We start from the raw sequence: 19,695 nt of genomic DNA on the forward strand, positions 1-19,695 counted from the left end.
ACTTTGGTGTTGTCCATCTCCATGCATTTCACCACCACCTACCACTCCTTGCCAGCTTCTTAACTTCTCTTGATATCCTCACTTTTGAACACACGCAGGGTCCTAAGTGTTTCTGGGCACTCTGCCTTTCATCTTTTGCTATCTCTGCCATCTTTTATCCCATCCATTTGTTTTGGTTTTGCTGGAGACTCTTCCAGGAGAAAGGGAAGCACGGAAATCATGGGACAAAGGTGAACTAATTCAGCAGTAAGACCTACTAGACATTACGTTGGCTGTAAGCCCTCTGAACATCACCTTTACAATAAAAATTAAAAAAAATATTTTTAAAAGGAAAAGGCCTAAATCTTTAACCCGGCACCAGCTGCCTGCAGCAGCTTTTCCTTAAGGCCTCTCGTGCCTCAGCTGTCTTCTCTTCTGCTATACTTCCTGAACAAACATTCTCTCCCACCATAGGGTCTTTGCATAGGCCATGTCCCTGTTTGGGAAATCTTAACCTGCCCCTCAGGGAAATGCTATTCTTAAATACAGTAGTTTAGATGGATTCTCCTGAGGCATAAGTGGGAAAAGACCGGCAATAGCTGGAGAAGACCCAGGCTAGCAACTACATAAGGGAGGAACCAATCTTGAGGCCCAGCCATTGTCCAGTTCACTTATTTTCCAAAAAGGTAAATGAGATAAGCTTGGTGATACATAAGGATGCACTTTTTAATTTCCATCATTCTAACTCTGTACTGGTTTTTCATAATAACCTTTCAATTGTGGAAGGTTTAGGAATTTCCTTGAAAAAGAGAATGGCCATAAGAAACAAGAAAAGTGAGTGGATTTACACAAAAGTCATTAAGTAAACAATGGTCTAGGTGCCGTGCAGCTGTGCTAAGTTTTCAAGGCTGGTACACAAATCATACACTGGAGAAACCCTACTTCTGGCAGCAAAGCTGGTTGGCCTTCCCCTCAGTTCCTTTCTCAACAAACCACACACAGCAAAATGTTCAGGGGGTCAAGCTTGCATCAAGGCCAGATAATACAAAACCTAGCTGGACAGGAACCAGAGGTCTGAGAGACTGTAAAGGAATGGGCCTTTGCCTTCCCATGTGGCTGTGCTGTCTGTTAACAGAACTCAGACATCAATAGGACCCCACCTATGTGTAGGATGTCTTGCAGACAAGATCCTAACTTTTCCTCATCCTGGACATTCTAATGCCCCAGGTTCTTTTTATCTATGGTAGGTCTTGAACCCGTGCTCCCTCAGCAGCAGTATCCCTTAGCTCCTCACCCTCTCCCAGGAGCATCCTCTTCATCGCTGCTGTGACTGAAAAGTTGGCTCTCCACAACAAAACTACTTTCACAGCAGTCTCTCAAACAGAAGCGATCAGAAGAAAATTTCACAAGCCTGCTGGCCAGGTCTACTGATTCACCACTATCAGGCCTGCCCATCATCTCTTGTGTTCCAATTCAGGAGATCTAGCAGTGCTCTCAGTTCAGGCTAACTCCTCTATTTTGTCTTTCCCGTTAACATGGAACTCCTTTTAAATGTTTACTCCTCATGCTATCAACTTCTTTCTTCCCATTATCCCTTGAATTCACTACAACCTGCTCAGCAATCTACCAATGTACTCTTCCCAAAGTCATCAATGGCCTCCTTATCTCCACATTTATGGATAATTGGTCTTGATCTTAAGTTAATATGAGAATGACCTGACATAGAAAGTAACTCTTTCCTCCTACCATTTTATATTTCACTTGCTATACTCTTCTTACAGTTTTTCCATTTGCTGAGAAATCTCTAAACACCAACATGTCTGAAGTACAATCCTTGAGCATGTTTTTTTTTTGCCTGCACTCATTCCATTGGTGATGTCATTCCATCGCATAGCTCAAATCTGCATGCTAAGATTCCTTGGATGCTCTTATCTTTTCCCTGAGCACAGACTCATATATATGCTGCCATGTGGACATTTAATATGCCCTGTACACAACATGGAATACTTACCAAATTAATTTTACGCAAACACAATCCCTTTTCCCCGTCTAACCAAATGACAATACCATTCTGCTCGGTCAACCCAGAAATACAATGTCATCCCTCAATGCTCCTTCTTTCTTCACATCCAATCAGTTAGCAATTCCTCCCTGCCAAATCTCCAGAACCCAAGTCTCTGGCCATTTCTAACCAGCATATGCATCATCCTCTAACAACCATCATATTTATCTAGATTTTTTAACAGCCTCATCAATAGCCTGGGTAGGCTCTTGTCCCTCTTTCTCATTGCTTCCCGCATTTCTAACTGAACATGATCTTGCACAAAAATAAATCACATGAGGCCATTTCTTTGCTTATATCCCACTTACGTGCAAGTTCCTTCACTGACTTGCAAAGATTTTTTTGATCCATATCCTTTTAAAACACATCTCCAACACTCTCCCCTCTGTTCACTCTGGATTCTTTGCTTATCCAAAATACATCAAACTTGTATATGTACAGCAAGTTTGGTTTCAGGAACTGTGTATGCACCGACCTATTTCTAGAATGCTCTTCACTTTGAGTTTTCACATGAGCTCTGTTTCCTTCAAATCTTTGTTCACAAGTCACTTTATTTTTCAGAGCTCATTTTTATTCTTTTTAATTTCTTATTTTTATCTATACATCATTGTATAAAGAAACTGCCATTCAACAAAGCAGTTTGTGAATATAATGCATCGTGATCAACATCACCCCTTTCAGTTTGTGACTCCTGTGTTATCCTAATCTAAACTGCCCTTTCCCCATTTAACATTACTTTTTCTTTAATTTGTTTTTTCTACTTAACACTTCAGTAGCACTTAGGGATAAGATGACAAGATTGCAAAATAAAATCCCTACCTACCGGCACCCCCCTTTAGTTCTTCTTGATATTAGTCCTCAGGGCTTGCAATGGAAGGTGAGATGCCTCTGTCGTTTATGTGAGGAATTGGGAGGAGAGAGAAAAATGGCTGTGTAAGGACAAGGTTAAGCCTACCCAAACCTTTGTAATGTACAGTCCTCTGAATCAGATGTCTTTATGTGATACCCAGAACTCCAAAAGTCCTGCCTAATTTAAGAGATCAAAGACCCATCAATACTGTGAATATAGTACATTCTCAGAAATTTTGAATAAAAATCACTGGTATCTCGTGGGTAATGACTTCATTTTTGCCCCATATCTTGATATTTTAGTAACTTCACATTCACATCTCAATGAATCTGCTTCAATACTTCAGTTCACTGTCTAATTGATAGTGTTCTCAAAGCATAATTACTGAACAGCAGCATGAGCTTCACTCAGAAACTTGTTAGAAATGCACATGAAAGGGTCTAACACACATCTACTGAAAAACTGAGCAGAGCGTAATGATGCAGGTTGTAAGAACTTCCTTTCACTGCTGGGGGATTCTGATGTTGGTTGGCATTGAGCAGCCTTGATGTATGCCACCACAAGTGTTGCTCCTCCAAAATTAGATAGTCATGTTCCATCACTCTCAAGGGCAAAGCCTTTGAGCAAGGCACCTGGAGCCTTTTCTCGGTTAACTTCATGCTATACTTCTAATCCTAGCTCTTGCTGCTTAAACATATCACACTGCAGGAAACTTTTCAAGACAGGCATATAGCGAATATAGTGATCTTTGAAGGGTCCTTTGAACACCACCTTGAGCTCAGATCACCCCTTTCTACAACTGAAGAGTGCTGGCTCCGCCTCCAGGATAAGGATAGGATACCCACCACAATTCCTCCCCCCCAGTGGCATTTCCCACTTTTTGAACATTCTCCCTGGAAGAATTATTATTCGCTCCTCTGTGGTGCCATAACATTTAGTTTCATTATCATCATCAGTCACATATTACAAATATTACCTGGGGTGAAGGTGGGTGGAGATCATTTTCATTTTCAAATCACTTAAGAATGTTTGACTCCGCTTACTTAAAATAGAGAACTGGCTATAGTTATACTATTCTGGTGATTTCTTTGAGGTTCATCTAAAGCAAAGACTATCTAAATTAGTCACTATAGTATGATTTTTTTAAGTGTTTTTGAGATGGTCTTACTATGTAGCCCCATCTGGCCTCAAACTCAAGATCTTGCTGCCTCAGTCAAGTGCTGGGATTATAGTTGTACACCCCCTGCCTGGCTCAGACTTAAATAAATTATACAAAGAATATAGTTCATTATCAATTGAATTGTAATGCATGTTTCTTTTTAGGCATAGGGAGATTTTCAAAGGTTTCAACCTTGAAATTTATACCTGAGTTCCGGTTAAATACAAGGATTAAGTTAAATATAAGGAAAGATAAGTTTTGCATTATCCATCAACATGTAAACAATGTGAGGACAATGAGGATGATGAAGATTATTAGCAACATCTAATACAAATAGCAGGTAAGACAAACAGCTATGTGATCTCTGTAAAAAGTTGATCAAATATCTTCTATGTAATGGAAAGACACAACATTTAGAGCTGCTGTTTGGTTCATGTGAAGTTTGGAATAAGAAATACAGAAAGGGGCTGGGAAGGTGGCTCAGTGGTAGAGTGCTTGCCTTGCATGCATGAGGCTCTGGGTTCAATTCCTCAGCACCACATAAGCAGAAAAAGCCAGAAGTGGTGCTGTGGCTCAAGTGGTAGAGTGCTAGCCTTGAGCTGAACAGCTGAGGGACAGCACCCAGGCCCACATTTCAGGCCCCATGACTGCAAAAAAAAAGAAATACAGAAAAAGGCAAAATATCTACTATAGGCATGTTTTCACTCCAAATAAACTAGGCATAAGATGTGATGAGGATCAAGAGGGAAGAAACATCAGATCAGTAGAATAAATCAATCAGGCCTAAACAGTCTATTATTTTCTTTAAAGTTGAGAATGCCAGGCAGCATTACTACATATCATTGAGAAAGCAAATTCATTAGTTTTCTCTCTCTGAATGGTTTTGCTGATACAAATCCATCTTTCCTAGGCCATAAAATGATCAAGTACAACTTAAATGTCATAAATATGTCCAAAAGATGGACTATATTTACTTATAAACAATTCTCAATTGAGTGCTTCCCACAAATTTATGTTCTATACATATTTTGCTGGTTTCAAGATTATCATGTTTAAGATCTGTCATAAGTATATATTTGCTTTGTATGTCCTACCTGCATAAAGGGCAAGTTCCACAGTTTTTCATCCAAAGAAAAATACTTTAAGGAGCCCCAAATTAAACAGTCATTCTTAGAGTTCTCTTTGTAACATCTGTTTTTTAACAACATTTAAGGGAGCTACCTTGAATACATACATATTTAAATATACATTATATACATAATTATATACATAATATATTTAAATATATATGTATATATATACATAGTTAAATATACATGTATATATACATAATTATATATATAATATATTTAAATATACATGTATTCAAGGGATATAATATATAATGTATATATTATAATATAATTTATATATTATATACATATATGTTATATTTAATATAATATAAAATGTATATAATATATATTTAAATATATATTTAAATTAGGAATAGTTTGAAATATATCACTTGCTACCAACCTCATACATACTAAAAATATTGCTCAGATTTTCACAGAATAAATTATCATGTAACTATACTTGAGTAAAATTAAATTTATTACAAATGTATTTGTACAACAAGAAGCATTTGTTAGAATTTAACTAAAATCTCACCAGGCACTGTGGCTCACACCTATAATCCTAGCTACTCAGGAGGCTGAAAGCGTGCCCAGACAGAAAAGTCTATGAGACACTAACCACCAAAAAGCTGGAAATGGACATGTGGCTCAAGTAGTAGAGTACTAGCCTTAAGCAAAAACAACAACAACAAAAAAGTTCAGGGAGAGCATTCATGTCCTGAGTTCAAGCCCCAGGACTAGCACAAAAAAAAATAATTAAAATCTAACCAGACACCATATAAAGCAATAATTAATCCATATTCTCCCAAAGTCAAAGCACAATGATTCATATAGTATGGGTAGAAACTATTGGAACTTTATATTTATTTTTTCTCTTATTCCTCCTATATTTCTACTCTGAAAGGATGTTATTATAAGAAATACACTTAGTGACTATTATGCACTAAAAAAAAGTAAAAAAAGTTATATTGGCTTTGCCTCCTCAGCCAGTGTTTTACCAATAGGTGTTCATGACTAAAAATACTCCGGTGCACTGGGGCTGCAGCTTAGCAGGAGAATTCTAACCAAGGCCCTGGCCTCAAGTCCCTAGTACAGAAGAAAATGCCAGGTGGCTGGAGAAAGATAAGTCCACATGGGTAGAATCTAATGCATTAATTATATACTCCATGTCCTAAAGTCCGAGGAAATATGAAATCTATTCCAAATGTATGGGTGTGTAGAGTAACAGGCATTAATGCACTAGGCTTAGTTAAAATCTCTTCAGACAACTGCTGCAAACAGAACTAAGCCAGGGATGGTAAATGAAGCCAACATCACAACTGTATCCTGTAGAAATTCCAGCCTGACATGTGATTACTCCTTGTTCTGATCTAACTCCAAGATCACCAAGTCTGACATCAAAGACTGACTGCATCATCACTTTCCAGTTTCCAGCAGGCACATGCACCCCTGGAATCCAAGTCTGCTGGTGTGCTGGCCATCTTCAATGCAGACAACTGGTCACCCAGCTCACCTTTTGTCTTCTGGGTCACTCATCCATAGGCGCAGGCTGGACTCTAGGTCACTTAAAGAACATTACCTCAAAATTCCTGAGTCCTTCAACCTTCTGGTGGGGGCACTTCAGAAGAATTCACAAAACCAGGCAGCCTACAGTATCTCCATTCTCTCCTTTGTGCTGCCCAGCACTGCTGCAGGTAGTCCCCAAGGAGGGCAGAATGCAGTTAGATAAGTGTGTAGCTATTTTTACTCAGCACTCCTCTTTGGAAATCCTTCCAAATTACAGACTCTGTGATGAGGATGAGTTTCTCAAAATTCCCATCCTCATAATGATCTTGTTTTCCGGGCATGATTAGGGTCACTCAACTCTTTTGGTGCCTCTCAAGCAATGCTGTAACTATATTCACTCTCCTCCTATTAAAATTCATTTCCATCTTTCTTTAATTTTCCTAATTTTTTTCCACCTGAAAGAAGGATCCCTCTCCAGTGTTAGCCTCAAATTCCTATGCCCAAAATATCATCGTACTTTGCCCTCAGTGTTCCCAATGTCTAGAATACTTCTTCTCTCTCCTCTCCTCTCAAGGGATAACAACATAAGCCTTTCTTCAAGTCTTCTGGATTGCTCCTCTCTATACCCCTTGTTCTCCCTCTCCCATTATTCTACATGTGTTCCTCTTCCCACATATGGCTGCCCTTTGAACCTACAACTTTTGTTTTCTTCAGCATTTTAATGCTTTCAAGTTTAAAAACTGAATGAGTAATGAAGGTAGTAGAGTTGAGGCTCTTTTTCATAAAAGCTTTTCAACGATATTTCCCAATTCTTTTTCCTTGAACTGTGAGCTATAGCATGATCTAAATTTTCTTCCCTTTCTGCCTTATCTATAACTGTTAGAAGTTTTTAGCAAGTAGGCATTGGGGGAGATAAGGATGAGAGCAAAGAAAGACAAAATGTCATTTATCCAGTTCCTTTTGGAGAGAATATTCCACTGACTTCAAGAAACATTGATAAAGAACTTGGGGATAAGAATAGATATGTGTGAGGTTCCAAAATGACACACAAAGAAACGGAAATGTAGTCCTTCAATGTTCTTTAAAGGGTATTTTCTATTAATCTAGAAGTGTTCTGAGTGGTATTGTCCTAAGGGCAACAAGCTTGGGAATAAAAGCCAGGCAAGTGGGCTGAGCTTTCTTGGTTTAATAAGAGGCAACAGTTGGAGCTGTTAGGCATATTTTTACAAGAAGTAGTAGAAAGACTGGTGCTGTAAGGTATTTGAAATTATTTTCTTCAGAATGTATAACAAGCCCCTCCTCTGGCTCCTCCAGGAAAACTTCAGGAATGTTCATTTATTTCAATCCCTAGTGAACCCAAGATAGGCTAGGCTCTGCAGCTCAGTGAGCACAATGGAAAAAGAGATGGTGTCAAAAGCCACCCAGGGCCTCTGGCAGCAAAAGAATACTTGTCATCTGGATTACTCCAACAAACTGTATAAGGAATTCTTGAACCTAGCAAGAATTCTTTTTCCATTGCATTGGGCAACATGACATAGCAGTCTGAAGGAATTCTGTTTCTGGAACCTGGGGAAAGAGGCTGGGCTCAAGCAGGAGCCTAGTCTCCTAAAACAATTCATTGTAAAAGGAGTCAAACTCTACTCCTGGATATTCTCTGTCTGTTGATGTCATGGGCAGGGGTGCATGGAGGTTCGATGCATAAAGATTCCTGACAGAAGGACACCCAGGCAAATGTAAGATTCTCCAGCTATTCAAATAACTTCTGTGCAGGTACATCATTGACAAATACAGAATGTGTTTCTGAGCCATGAGCTTGTGAACTTGGCCTGAATTTAAAGTGCTACGACAAAATATGTCCTTGGATGGCTGCTAAGCTAATACCCACATTCTAGACAACTATGAAATGATCTTATTCCAAATAAGACTTTCTAGCTAGCCCGAGCCCAGCTTTCTGAAAGAACTAGAAATAACAACTTCAGACTTCAGTTTCAGCATCTTCAAAATAGAAGATAATACTACTTATTCTAGCATATGTACCACGTAGGGTCAAGTTGAAGGTAACTTTGAAAGACTGTACAAAGATCCTGAGATTGAGAAGATCCAAGATCATGGCTGATAGAGGCTCCTCTCACAGCTCTGTGAATCAGAGTAAGGGGGAAGGACTCTACTTTAAGATTGTGGTAAATGGCAAGAAGACAGCCTAAGCACTTTTCCTTTATCACATTGAGAGGCAAAGCAAGGAATACAAAATCAACACCACAGGAGAACAGAAAATAAAAATCTCTGGATTAACACAGTCACAGATCCTAATGTGTGCTTAGTCACATACAAGTCAGGTTACTAGCCAAGTTACTGAATTCCTTCAGGCTTCCATTTCTTCATCTTTGGCACAGATTCATGATGTTTAACCCTACGGATGAACTTTTGGAAATGAAAAGCAGTGTTCACAGTGTTTGGGCACTCAGAAGTGGTTACTCCCAATCCTCAGATTATGTGTTAAAGAAAGATCTGACAGGAATTGGAGCTGTGGCTCAAGTGGTAGAGCACTAGTCTGAGCTTTAAAAAGCTAAGGGACACTGCCCAGTATATGAGTTTAAGCCCTAGTACTGTCATAAAATAAGCAAAAGACCATTCATTTGGAAAAAAAAAAAAAAAAAGGTCTTATTTACTGCAATTTTGAAAGTTGAGCTTCTGTGGGTAAGCAACCCCGAAAAAAGGCATTGAAATCATTTTGTGAAATTTACTTCATTTTTAGTTTTTGGTAGTACTAGGATATGAAGTCTAGGACTCTTGAATCATGCCCCTAGCCTAGCTCTTTCTGACTTATTTTCAGATAAGGTGCTCAGATAGTTTCTTTTAAAAAATTATATTTGCATTACCTTTAAGTAGCTGTACAAAGGAGTTAACCATTCAACAAATCAGTTTATAAGTAAAATGCATCTTGATCAATGCTACCTCTTTTATCATTGTCCTCCATGCTTCCCAACACAACCCCTCTCCTCAATGCTCTTACTTTCATGGAATATGCATCGAATATTATGACTGCAGTTTCTTTCCCTCCTCTCTTCATTCATCTACCTTCCTCCCCTTGACCTCCCATGACATGGACTGTTTGTTTTACTAAAACATTTCAATGCTTGAAGTCTCCCCTGCAAATACCTTACTTCAGTCAATACATTTGCATGCACTTGCATACAATGCCATATATGTTTCCTTGAAATTTTATAAATGAGTTCTACCTTCCACCTATGAGAGAAGATAGGCATTATTTGTTTCTCTGGGTTGAGATGGGTTTCTTTTTCTACTATCTGAGACTCACTTCAAGCCACACTCTTCTTATTTACTCATCCACGTAGCTAGGATTACAGGTATATACCACCACACCTAGCCAATGCTAAACAAAAATTTGAGTACAATGGAAATTCAAGATAGAACCATGAAATCATAACTGCTTTTCTCCTGTGCTTCTTACACAAGCTCATTTCTTCTCAGTCATTTCTCACATATTGTTATACTTCCTTTGTGAAGATCAATATGACTATCCAAATAAAGACAATATAAAAGATTGGTTGGTTTTTGTAAAAAAGGAGGAATGAAAAAACAATGGATTGCCCCCCTTTCCATTTTTCAGTAGAAGACAAAACTCTTAAAGAGATGAGAGGGCTGCTTAATAAAAAAAATCAAGATAAAATATGATACTTCAAGCTCTAATGTAATTTCTTTCACTTGCTATTTATGTTTAAAGACAGCAACAAACTGAATATTCCAATCTGTAAGGGCTGCAGTATGTGAAACACTCCATTTGTCTCAGTTCTGCTAATATACACACAGGAACATAATCTATCAAGTTACTAATAAGCACACATTCAGTTGCCAACACACTACTCTTTCTGAACACTTATACTCTATCAAGTCAGAAGCAAGTATTTCTAAAAGATGTATGTGTGTGTAGTCCATCTAATAGACTGGATGGCTCTGATTTTGTTCTGCCAAATCGAGAGAAATTTCTCTGACTGTAAATGTGATTACTGCTACTCCCAAACTGCAAATTTCCTGGCCATCTCCTTGTCAAGATTCCTGACACATCTACCCACCACGACATTCCCCATGTTTTGTCAAAGTTTTAACAAACATCCTACTTTACAAAGTGCCAATCACTTACCAAAATTCAAGAAAAGGGCAAGGGCAGGATTCAAGTACTAAAAGGCTTACCTGGCATATGTGAGACCCTGAGTTCAATCCTCAATAAAACACACACACACACACACACACACACACACACACACACACACACACACACACAGAGTCAATATAAAAAGTTAAAAATGCATTCATAAAAGTAACAGCAAATCTTGAAAAGAGGTAAGGATGTAGAAATGGTTATTATTTGTAGGACAATACTAAAATATGTCCTCAATATCAACAAACTGAAGAAGGTGGTGATATTTGGAAGGCACATGAAAAGGGATTTAAGCCCAGAATGGCCATGGATTTATATAGGACAGGAGTATTCAGGACCTGGGTCCACTTATTGACTAACTCATAACATATAAATATCCCCATTTGCAAGAAATTTTTCCTAGTTGAGGAAATCTCTAGTGAAAGGCCTGAGACGCAGAAGTGCTTGATAGACAGGAGCTTCCCTCCTTCCATTAGGGACTGCAAGCTCATTCGCACACAGGCATCCTTCAACAACAATTCACAGAGCCTTGGGGCATAAGCTAACAGGGGATGCAGTGAGTCTACCAAGTTATTTAAGATGATTAAACTGTGCTATAAAGGATGGATGAAGCTCATAAGAAAGGTTAAGCACAGTTACTAAATAAGTAGAAACTCAGGAGATACAGGCAGATCTCTTAGGATGTGTCAGGACAGATGACGAATGCAGGCAGCCCATGAGACACAAAGAATTCACAATGTGCTAAACATGGAGAATATATATATATATACATATATATATACACACACACACACACACACACACACACACACACACACATATGTATATATGGTCCTGAATTGGCCACCTTTGGTAACAACCAGACGATCCTTCCCTTTCCTAGAAGTGTCCTACTGCAGAAGTATAGTTAAACCCAGGGTTTTCCTCAGCACACAACTGGCCAGGTGTGTGGATGCCTGCTTCCCCTTGGGATGAATGTTCTCTGGCTCTGGGCCCCTTCATCTGCCATGGTCCTTTGCTCAAAACTCTATTCTGGTCTCTATATAGGCATATCATCAGTGGGAAAAGTGGCAGGGGAGTGGATAGGCAAACATGGTGTGAGCAGGGGCCAGGTAGAATGCTCGAACAACCTATCCTTCCCCCTGCTTCCGTGCCTGCAGGCTACCATGCTAGCACAATTTCCTCCATGGCAAGGTGTCCCGAGGTTCAGGGCAGGATGGACATCAAAGTCCCATCCTCAAGATGGGATGGTCCTTGGTTCTTGTGTTTTCTGACCTTTCACAGAACTTAACAGGTCTGGATTTCTATGTCAAATCCTTACCATTTAAATGTTGAAAACTCACATGAAAATTTACAAACGATCTGTTCAGACAGAATGAGACATGTCTTCTTTCTACTGCAATCTGCTTCTGCTGCCTCAAGTGGATACTGACCCACAACTCAGGCCCTGAAGTTCTTATTATGTACTCCCTCTGTAGTAAAAGGAAGATTAAAACTGAACTGTCACTTTGCAGTCTGGAAACTTACTGTATCTCCCTTTGGGTCTCTTCTGTTGGGGCAGAGTCTAGTAGAAGTGAGACCTCTCAACACTGAGCATCCCCTGGCTCTGAGGCTGGACAGAGTAAAATAAGAAGAGAAGGAAGGTTCACATAGCAAAGCCCACAAGACTAAAGGGAAGGACTAGCATTGATGGGATCTTTGGAACTGTCCCTAGATGGTCTATGTGGGTATGCTTGAAAACTTCCTCAATGTCATATTTTCTCTGGGTCAGTGGTCACTCATGTGATCACTGCTTCTCTTCTCTTTCTCAGGCCACCAATCCGGAGATAGAACAAAATGAGACAGCATTTAGGGGCAAGAGAAGGAGACTGTTACTATGGTAACCTAAGCAAGAATCAGAAAACTAAAATTAGGAACGGTTTTGGACATTGTCTATTTGAAGTAAGGCACGTGTACCTGCAACTTTGCATCTCCAAAGAGACCAGACAACACTGTTCAGAAAGGTTGACCCATGACCATATGAGGAAAGGTGGGGCCCATGGGTCACCAAACAGTTAGAGGGGGCTTGCTGAAGAGACAAGACTAGAAAAAGAAGAGACAAGACTAGAAAAAAACAAGACTAGAACAATGACTACCACAAGCAAGTGGCTGGAAAAGGATCAGGTGCCTGTTATAACATGCAGAGGATAGACAGTGAGCCTAGAGATGTGTCTCTGTGTGAACAAGAGCATGACAAACCTTACCTATAGATGTTAGGCGCAAGGCATGTGGGGAAGCAGAATTGAAAAGATAGGAGGTGAGGCAGGAGGAAGAGAGAGGGGAGAGATTGGCATTAATCAGGTTGTTCCCATTTACCCACACTTTCCCTGCATGCATGAGTATGAGTATGGACAGAGTTCAAGGAGCTTATAGGGGGCTTGTTTACAAAGTGCCTGCAGTCATGTCATCATCCTTGAAGCTCTGGGCAGGCCATGCTCAATAATACCAGCCTTGCATGTGTCACACTGCTGTGTCAGCATTTCTGGTCAGGCACTGTGTGGGGGCAGTGGTATGTGTTATGGGGAGGGAGGAGATTAAGTACTAAACAGGACTGGTGAGGGCTCAGGCAGTATATACCAGTGACAAACATGACGATGACCAGAGCTATGACTGAGCTGTGAGATGACTATGAAGGGAGCACACTGGCTGATAATGGAGGCGTGGGGAAGGGGAGAGACATGATGCATGTGTCTCTATTACAGGGAAGGCAGAGTCAGTGTGAACAGAAAGTGAATAGAACTCTCAGGAGGCAAAATATTAAAACGCATGCCAGCATGGGCGTTTTTCTTGATAATATGATATTGGTATGTAAATTAAAATCCAAGGACTTTATAATAAAGTCTTATATCTAAGATAGAGGAGTATGACATTCTCTGTTAGCTTTAACCACAGATTTTTCCAGGCTGGTGTTCTGTATCATGCTGAAATGTAATTTAAGAATTAAATTTTACCCACTGTGGTCCTAGCTAACTAAAAATGGCAAGCCTAATTCAGAATAATAGATTTCATGTATCAATCACTGAAGTCTTTTCAGCTTTGAAGAGGGAGCTCAAATGAAATTGCTAGATTGCTAGTTCTTGTGGCAGCTGCAATTTAGGATGAACACATATTTTACAGACACATACTGCTGACCTTTCAACAATATTCAGTCCCAAAATGTACTCTGCCTGGAGAAAAGTCAGTCTGGCCTACCTTCAGCCTCTAGCCTGCTCTCTGGTACCTGTGGGCAGATGATTCTCTGAGTACACATGGACACGGTCCCCAAAGGATGTCCTATTAGAAATCTCTGAAAGCAGTAACTTCAAGGAAATGGAAACTGATACCAGGACTCAGGGATTCCCAGACCCATGTCCTTCTATCTTCCAATTTGGGGGGGCCACATGAAGAGAATAGCTTTGTATTTCATCAGAAAAGAGCATTCAAAACAAAAGCCAACAAGAGAAATGAATAAGTAGTTGTATATCCATATAGTGGGATGTGACCCAGCAATAAAAACCAAATGAGTACTACACCAGCTACATGGCTGGAGCTTCAAGAAACATGTCAGGTAGAACAGCCAGACCCAGAAGGCAAATGCTGCATGGTGCCCAGGCTGTAGCAGTTACAAGAGACACAGTACACCCATTCTAGCAGATCAGTTCTTGCCTGGAGGCAACAGGGGGCTCTCCCTGCAAAGGGTCAAGACAAACTCTCTGGAGTACCTGAGATTTCTAAATCTGAGGGGCCAGGATACAAATGCGTGGCACAAACCACACCTACCATGTGTGTACTTCACACACAGAAACTGCCCCTCCACAAAGTAGATTTAAAAAGTTAAATAAGGTTAAATAGCAAAATTTTATCCTCTTAAATTTCAGAATATGGAGAGGGAACAAACAACCAAAAAGAAAAAAAAAAATCCCAAAAGTTATAAAGACATAATTGCATATCGAAAGTCATTGGGAAGACAGGGGAATCTCACTTATTTCCTAAACCTTTTAATTTCATAATATATACTTTTTTTACCCCCAGCACTTACTATTGGCAGGCCCTGCTTCAGACACTTCACATAAAGACCGCATCCCACCAAGTCAGCTGGATTTTGTTATCCCCATTTTATAGATGAGGAGGGCAAGGGTGTGAACTGGAGAACACCTTAAGACCATCAGGACACTGGTAGACCTAGCACTATCCTAACACTTGTGCCTTTGCCTGGAGCTCTCCGGCTTAGGCTTTCTTTGGGGTGGGGCTGTACAGTCACAGGATGTGTTTTTAGCACTGATAGTTCTGATAGGATGTCCCCAGGGAAGTGAAGGCCCTGATTGCTAGCCTAGGAAGACTCTTCCTACTGGGAGAACCAGGGATTCAGCCAGGCTAAAGCTCACAGCCATTCCTGATGCTAATGGTTACTGCAGAGAAGCAAGGTAAGTACAAAAGGAGGCAGAATAATGAAAGGCTTTCAGACAGGCTTTCAGAAAGGCTTTCAGGTAGGTTCAAAGAAAGCAGAATTCTGCCGATTTGGGTTTTATGTATTAGGAAGCAGAAGCCTAACTCTGAAAGGCCCATACAGTTTTCTGTAATTGGCTTCTGTAAATACCCCTGGCTTTGACAGGGGTATTTTCACAACCCTGACCGTATATATCTGTACACCAATGGGCAACTATTTGCTTGCAATTCTATGTGAATCAACTCAGTTTTTAAAAAGTTGAACATCATCTATTTACTCAAGGTTTACATATGAAGTCAATTTAATAATTATATTTTATTAATGCATTCATCTGTTGAAGAAAAGTTAATTCCATGTAACAACTACAATCATTGCATGCTTTCACTTCTGTGAGGGCTATGCTTCGGAGAACTGTAATTCTGAGCTGGTGAAAAAAGCTACTCTTGATCCTCTAATCCAAAAATATGGAAATACAAAACCCTGAAAAATTGCTTTTATGTTTGTATATAACAGAGTACACATGCAAACATGAACTCTACACAGACACACATACACACACAGAGTAGAGGACAGATGCAAACAAATGAAAAGGAATTAAGTGGAGTTAGGCATTATATTATTAGGTTAGAGGATAACTGGAAGTAATAAAGCAACATTTAATGGAGTATCATTTTGGTTTAATCTGGACTTAAAAAAATACCACCACAACACAGGTTTCATGCCTCTCTTTAACACAAATCTTAATTATATACATATCGCTGCTCAGTTTTCTTTCAACTCTGTATATATAGAACTCTGTATATATAGAAATAAAAAATCTGCTTAAAAACAAATTACTTACACTGTATCCTCAGAAGACTGCAGGGAAGAATGGAGTGGCCAGGGCCCAGGGGCTGCATGGGCTGCATCAGTGGCTGGCTCAGGCTCCCCGTTTCCTGTCCCTCTACCCTTTCTGAGAAGCTCCACAGTTGTTGGCTTTTTGTGATGCCCTTCATTAGATGCTTTCTGAGCCAAAGGGCTTTTCAGGCAAGAAGACATTTGGAGACTACTGGTGTTCTTTTCTCTCACTTTACAAATGAGGAAACTGAGGCTCAAAGAACCTGAAAAACTTCTGCAAGCTGTGGCAGAATCAGCCATCCAGGTTCCTAAGCTTGTGTTTATCTAAATGAAACTTTCCTCAAGGACATTCTTGTGTATCTATATACTAGCAACCCAGTGGAATTCACTATATATTAATATCCTTGCCTAGTCTTGAAAACAAACAAGTGTGATTTATCATTAATTCACTCAAGAGGAGATGGTAGCCAGCAATCTTTAATGAGGTATGATAAGTAAACAGAAATAAATTAGAAATAAGATGATATCATTATTTTGGAAAGGAAACAGGCAAATCTCTTCCTTAAAAATCATGTAGATTAAGTAACACCTGACCCAGACTAGAAAAACTCTAATTAATAATAGATACAACAACAATAAAAACAGCAGCAGTGATAATAGCAATAGTTAACATTCCTGGGTTACTATATACTAGTTACTAGACATAGCATTTTACGTGTACTGAAATCTGTATGATAAATTCTATTATTCCAATTTTTATAGATAAAAATCGAGCCTAAGCCCAGAAGTAGTGGCCAAATGCCTCTGAAGATGTATACATTCCAGATCTGAAATCAATCTCATCCTGAGTAGTCTGGGATGGCTGGCCATCCTTCTGGATGGGAGACAGGAAGCTTCTTGTCTATCTGCCTAAGGATCACTTCTTGTCTATATACTGTAGGCTAGACTTCCATACAAAGGTTTAAAGAAGAATGTGACCAATATATTACAAAACAGGACAATCACTTGTAGCTGTACATCCTTTAATGAAAGGACAGCTGAAGCCCTGTGCAGTCTCCAACCTTCGTTCCTCCCCCCAAAAAAGAAAGGACACTTACCTTGACCTCAAACTCAAAGTGCTCATCCTTTCCTTGCCCGCACAGCACATAGCGTGGAATACTAATCTTAATTGGGTCCTTCAGGTCATCTGGATTTGCTCCCAAAGAGCGAGAAACCATCCGCTATCAAACGCACATCAGATAGGGAGAACAAAGAGAAAGGAAGATCACTCTGCTGCAAATACTCTACTTGGACAGGAGGGAGACAATGTGTTTCAAGTAGAGAAAAGAGCATCAAACCAGTAGAGTTTATTTAGAAGAACGATGGTTTCCTTTGAAAGAGAAACCTTAAGCCTCTCTTAACAAAAGAACCCCCCCCCCCCCGCCCTTTTTTTAAGGAATATCACTCCAAGAAGTTAGGGCAAAAACAGTTCCTTCCAATTTATAACAGCAAATGAAAACAGGAATAAGTTACCCACTCTGACTTTTTAAAAATGTCAGTATAAATTAAATTCCCTTTTTGAAAAGTCTTGATCAGTTGACAAACTTTTGTTTGTCCCCACCACAGAGTATCACACTGCTATATATAAGGCTGAAGGTTTGACTCAAACTTATTTCATCTCTAACTTTTAGCTATTTTTACAAGCCATTGTAGTGTGGGAAGTGCTAAAAAAAATGCATAAATAAGACAAATCCCATGTATTTTCTTTAGGTTCCACTTGATTAATAATTGGCTTGGCTCTGAGAAATACTTAAGGTCTACACAGTGGGAAGCCAGAGGCGACATCTAAGATACAGGTACCATAAAATAAAATTTCAATATAAGTTCTCTTGAGTGTAAACAGAAATAGCTGAACAATCCTTATTTATATTAACCTAGGGCTTTAGAAAATATACATATGCTTTTGTAGTAGGAGTAATAAATTAGAATAATAATTGGCATATATTGAATAGTTATTATATACCATAACTATGTTAAATGTTTTACATGCATTGGTTTAATGACTCCTCATGATCCCCCTATGAGGTACAAACCATTCTTAATCTCATTTCTCACAGAAAGAGTCCAAGGACAGCAGACTGAGGTTGATGGTGGTAAGTAGTTGACCCAGGATTTGAATTCAAGGTCACTAAAACCCACATTTGTCGTTACTACATTCTATTCTGAAATTTTACATGATTTCATCCATTGGAGATAAACTGAGCTAACAAACACTTCAAACATACATAGAATTTAAGGAGGAGACTTGCAGTGAAAGTTGTTTGACCCCATCAGTCTTCTTCCTCCCAAGCAGGTGCTAGCAAGAAGTCCTCACCCAGCTGCCTGGGTTAAAGCTTGGGCAGCTGGGCAGCAGGGAGGATGGTGTACTTCCAGCTGGTGTTTTCAATCCAGCTGATGGTGTGGGTATTTGGGCATGATGAGAAGCTTCCAAAGCATTTTAGAGCATGCTAATTTTTCCCCAGTGGCTGGGTTACACTCAATGAGAAGCACTGTTTAAGCAATGGCACACCTAATTAGCTGTTCCCAATGTCAAAATTCAATGTGGAAATTCTTTAAGAGGAGTTTTGACTTCAATTTACTGTCCATTTCCAAAATACATTAAATTTTGTGAAACATAGAATATCTCTCTCCCTCTCCATCCCTCCCACCCCCACCTCCGTCTCTCTCAGTACTGGAGCCTGAACTCAGGGATTAGGTGCTATTTCTTGGCTTTATCACTGAAGGCTACTCTACCACTTGAACATCATCACCACTTCCAGCTTTTTGGTGGTTACTTAGAAATAAAAAGAGTTTCGTAACATTCCTGCCCAGGATGGCTATTAACTCTAATCCTTAGATCTCAGTCTCCAGATTAACTAGGATTACAGATTGTGAGCCACTGGCACTTAGCTTAAGTTCTATGTTTCCAAGGATGTACAATTATGAAATTAATCCCTAAAGAAAAGACAGTAGCTTGAGGCTCAGGACCATATATATTTTACAAACAAACAACAAGAAACCATCAAACACTAAAAAAATACAAAACCCTGCCTTTGACACCTTCATAGGACATATGAATTTCTGGGAGTTACTGGATCTTAGATTGTCTATCTAATTCACATCAATCTAGGATAGTGCTTCACACATCAGCCTTATATGAGGGAATTGATAAATGGTTCTCCACCTGATACGAGAGCCAACTGCCTCATCAGGATGAGAATTTTATTGAGAAGATATTCTTCCCTTCATTACTCAGCATGCTACAGACAAGAAAATATTGACACATGGCCTTGCAATCATCTTTGGCTATGGTTTATTTAAAGCTCATTGATTTCATATGAATTAAATATCATGACAATCAGCATATAGCAATGAACCACTACAGAAATGAATAACTGAAATAGAAGGCAGAGATATGGAGGCAATTTTAGAAAAAGGATAATATAGAGAGAAAAATAAAAAGTATGACTTTCCACCAAATCATTGCTACAGTGCAAGTTCATTCAATTACTTTATGAAAT

The 19,695-nt window shown here is 39.4% G+C and overlaps 1 protein-coding gene across 1 annotated transcript in view; it reads right to left on the reverse strand.

The window, feature by feature from the left end:
* Positions 1 to 19,695, reverse strand: part of Kif16b (kinesin family member 16B) — a 264,333-nt gene that overhangs the window by 58,716 nt on the left and 185,922 nt on the right. The window contains exon 23 of the mRNA XM_042666398.1: positions 17,254 to 17,376. Within this exon, the coding sequence (XP_042522332.1) occupies positions 17,254 to 17,376 (123 nt within the window). The remainder of the gene's footprint in view (positions 1 to 17,253; positions 17,377 to 19,695) is intronic.

Source organism: Dipodomys spectabilis, unplaced genomic scaffold (genome assembly GCF_019054845.1).
Source record: "Dipodomys spectabilis isolate Male_0828 unplaced genomic scaffold, ASM1905484v1 ptg000365l, whole genome shotgun sequence".
Taxonomy (NCBI): domain Eukaryota; kingdom Metazoa; phylum Chordata; class Mammalia; order Rodentia; family Heteromyidae; genus Dipodomys; species Dipodomys spectabilis.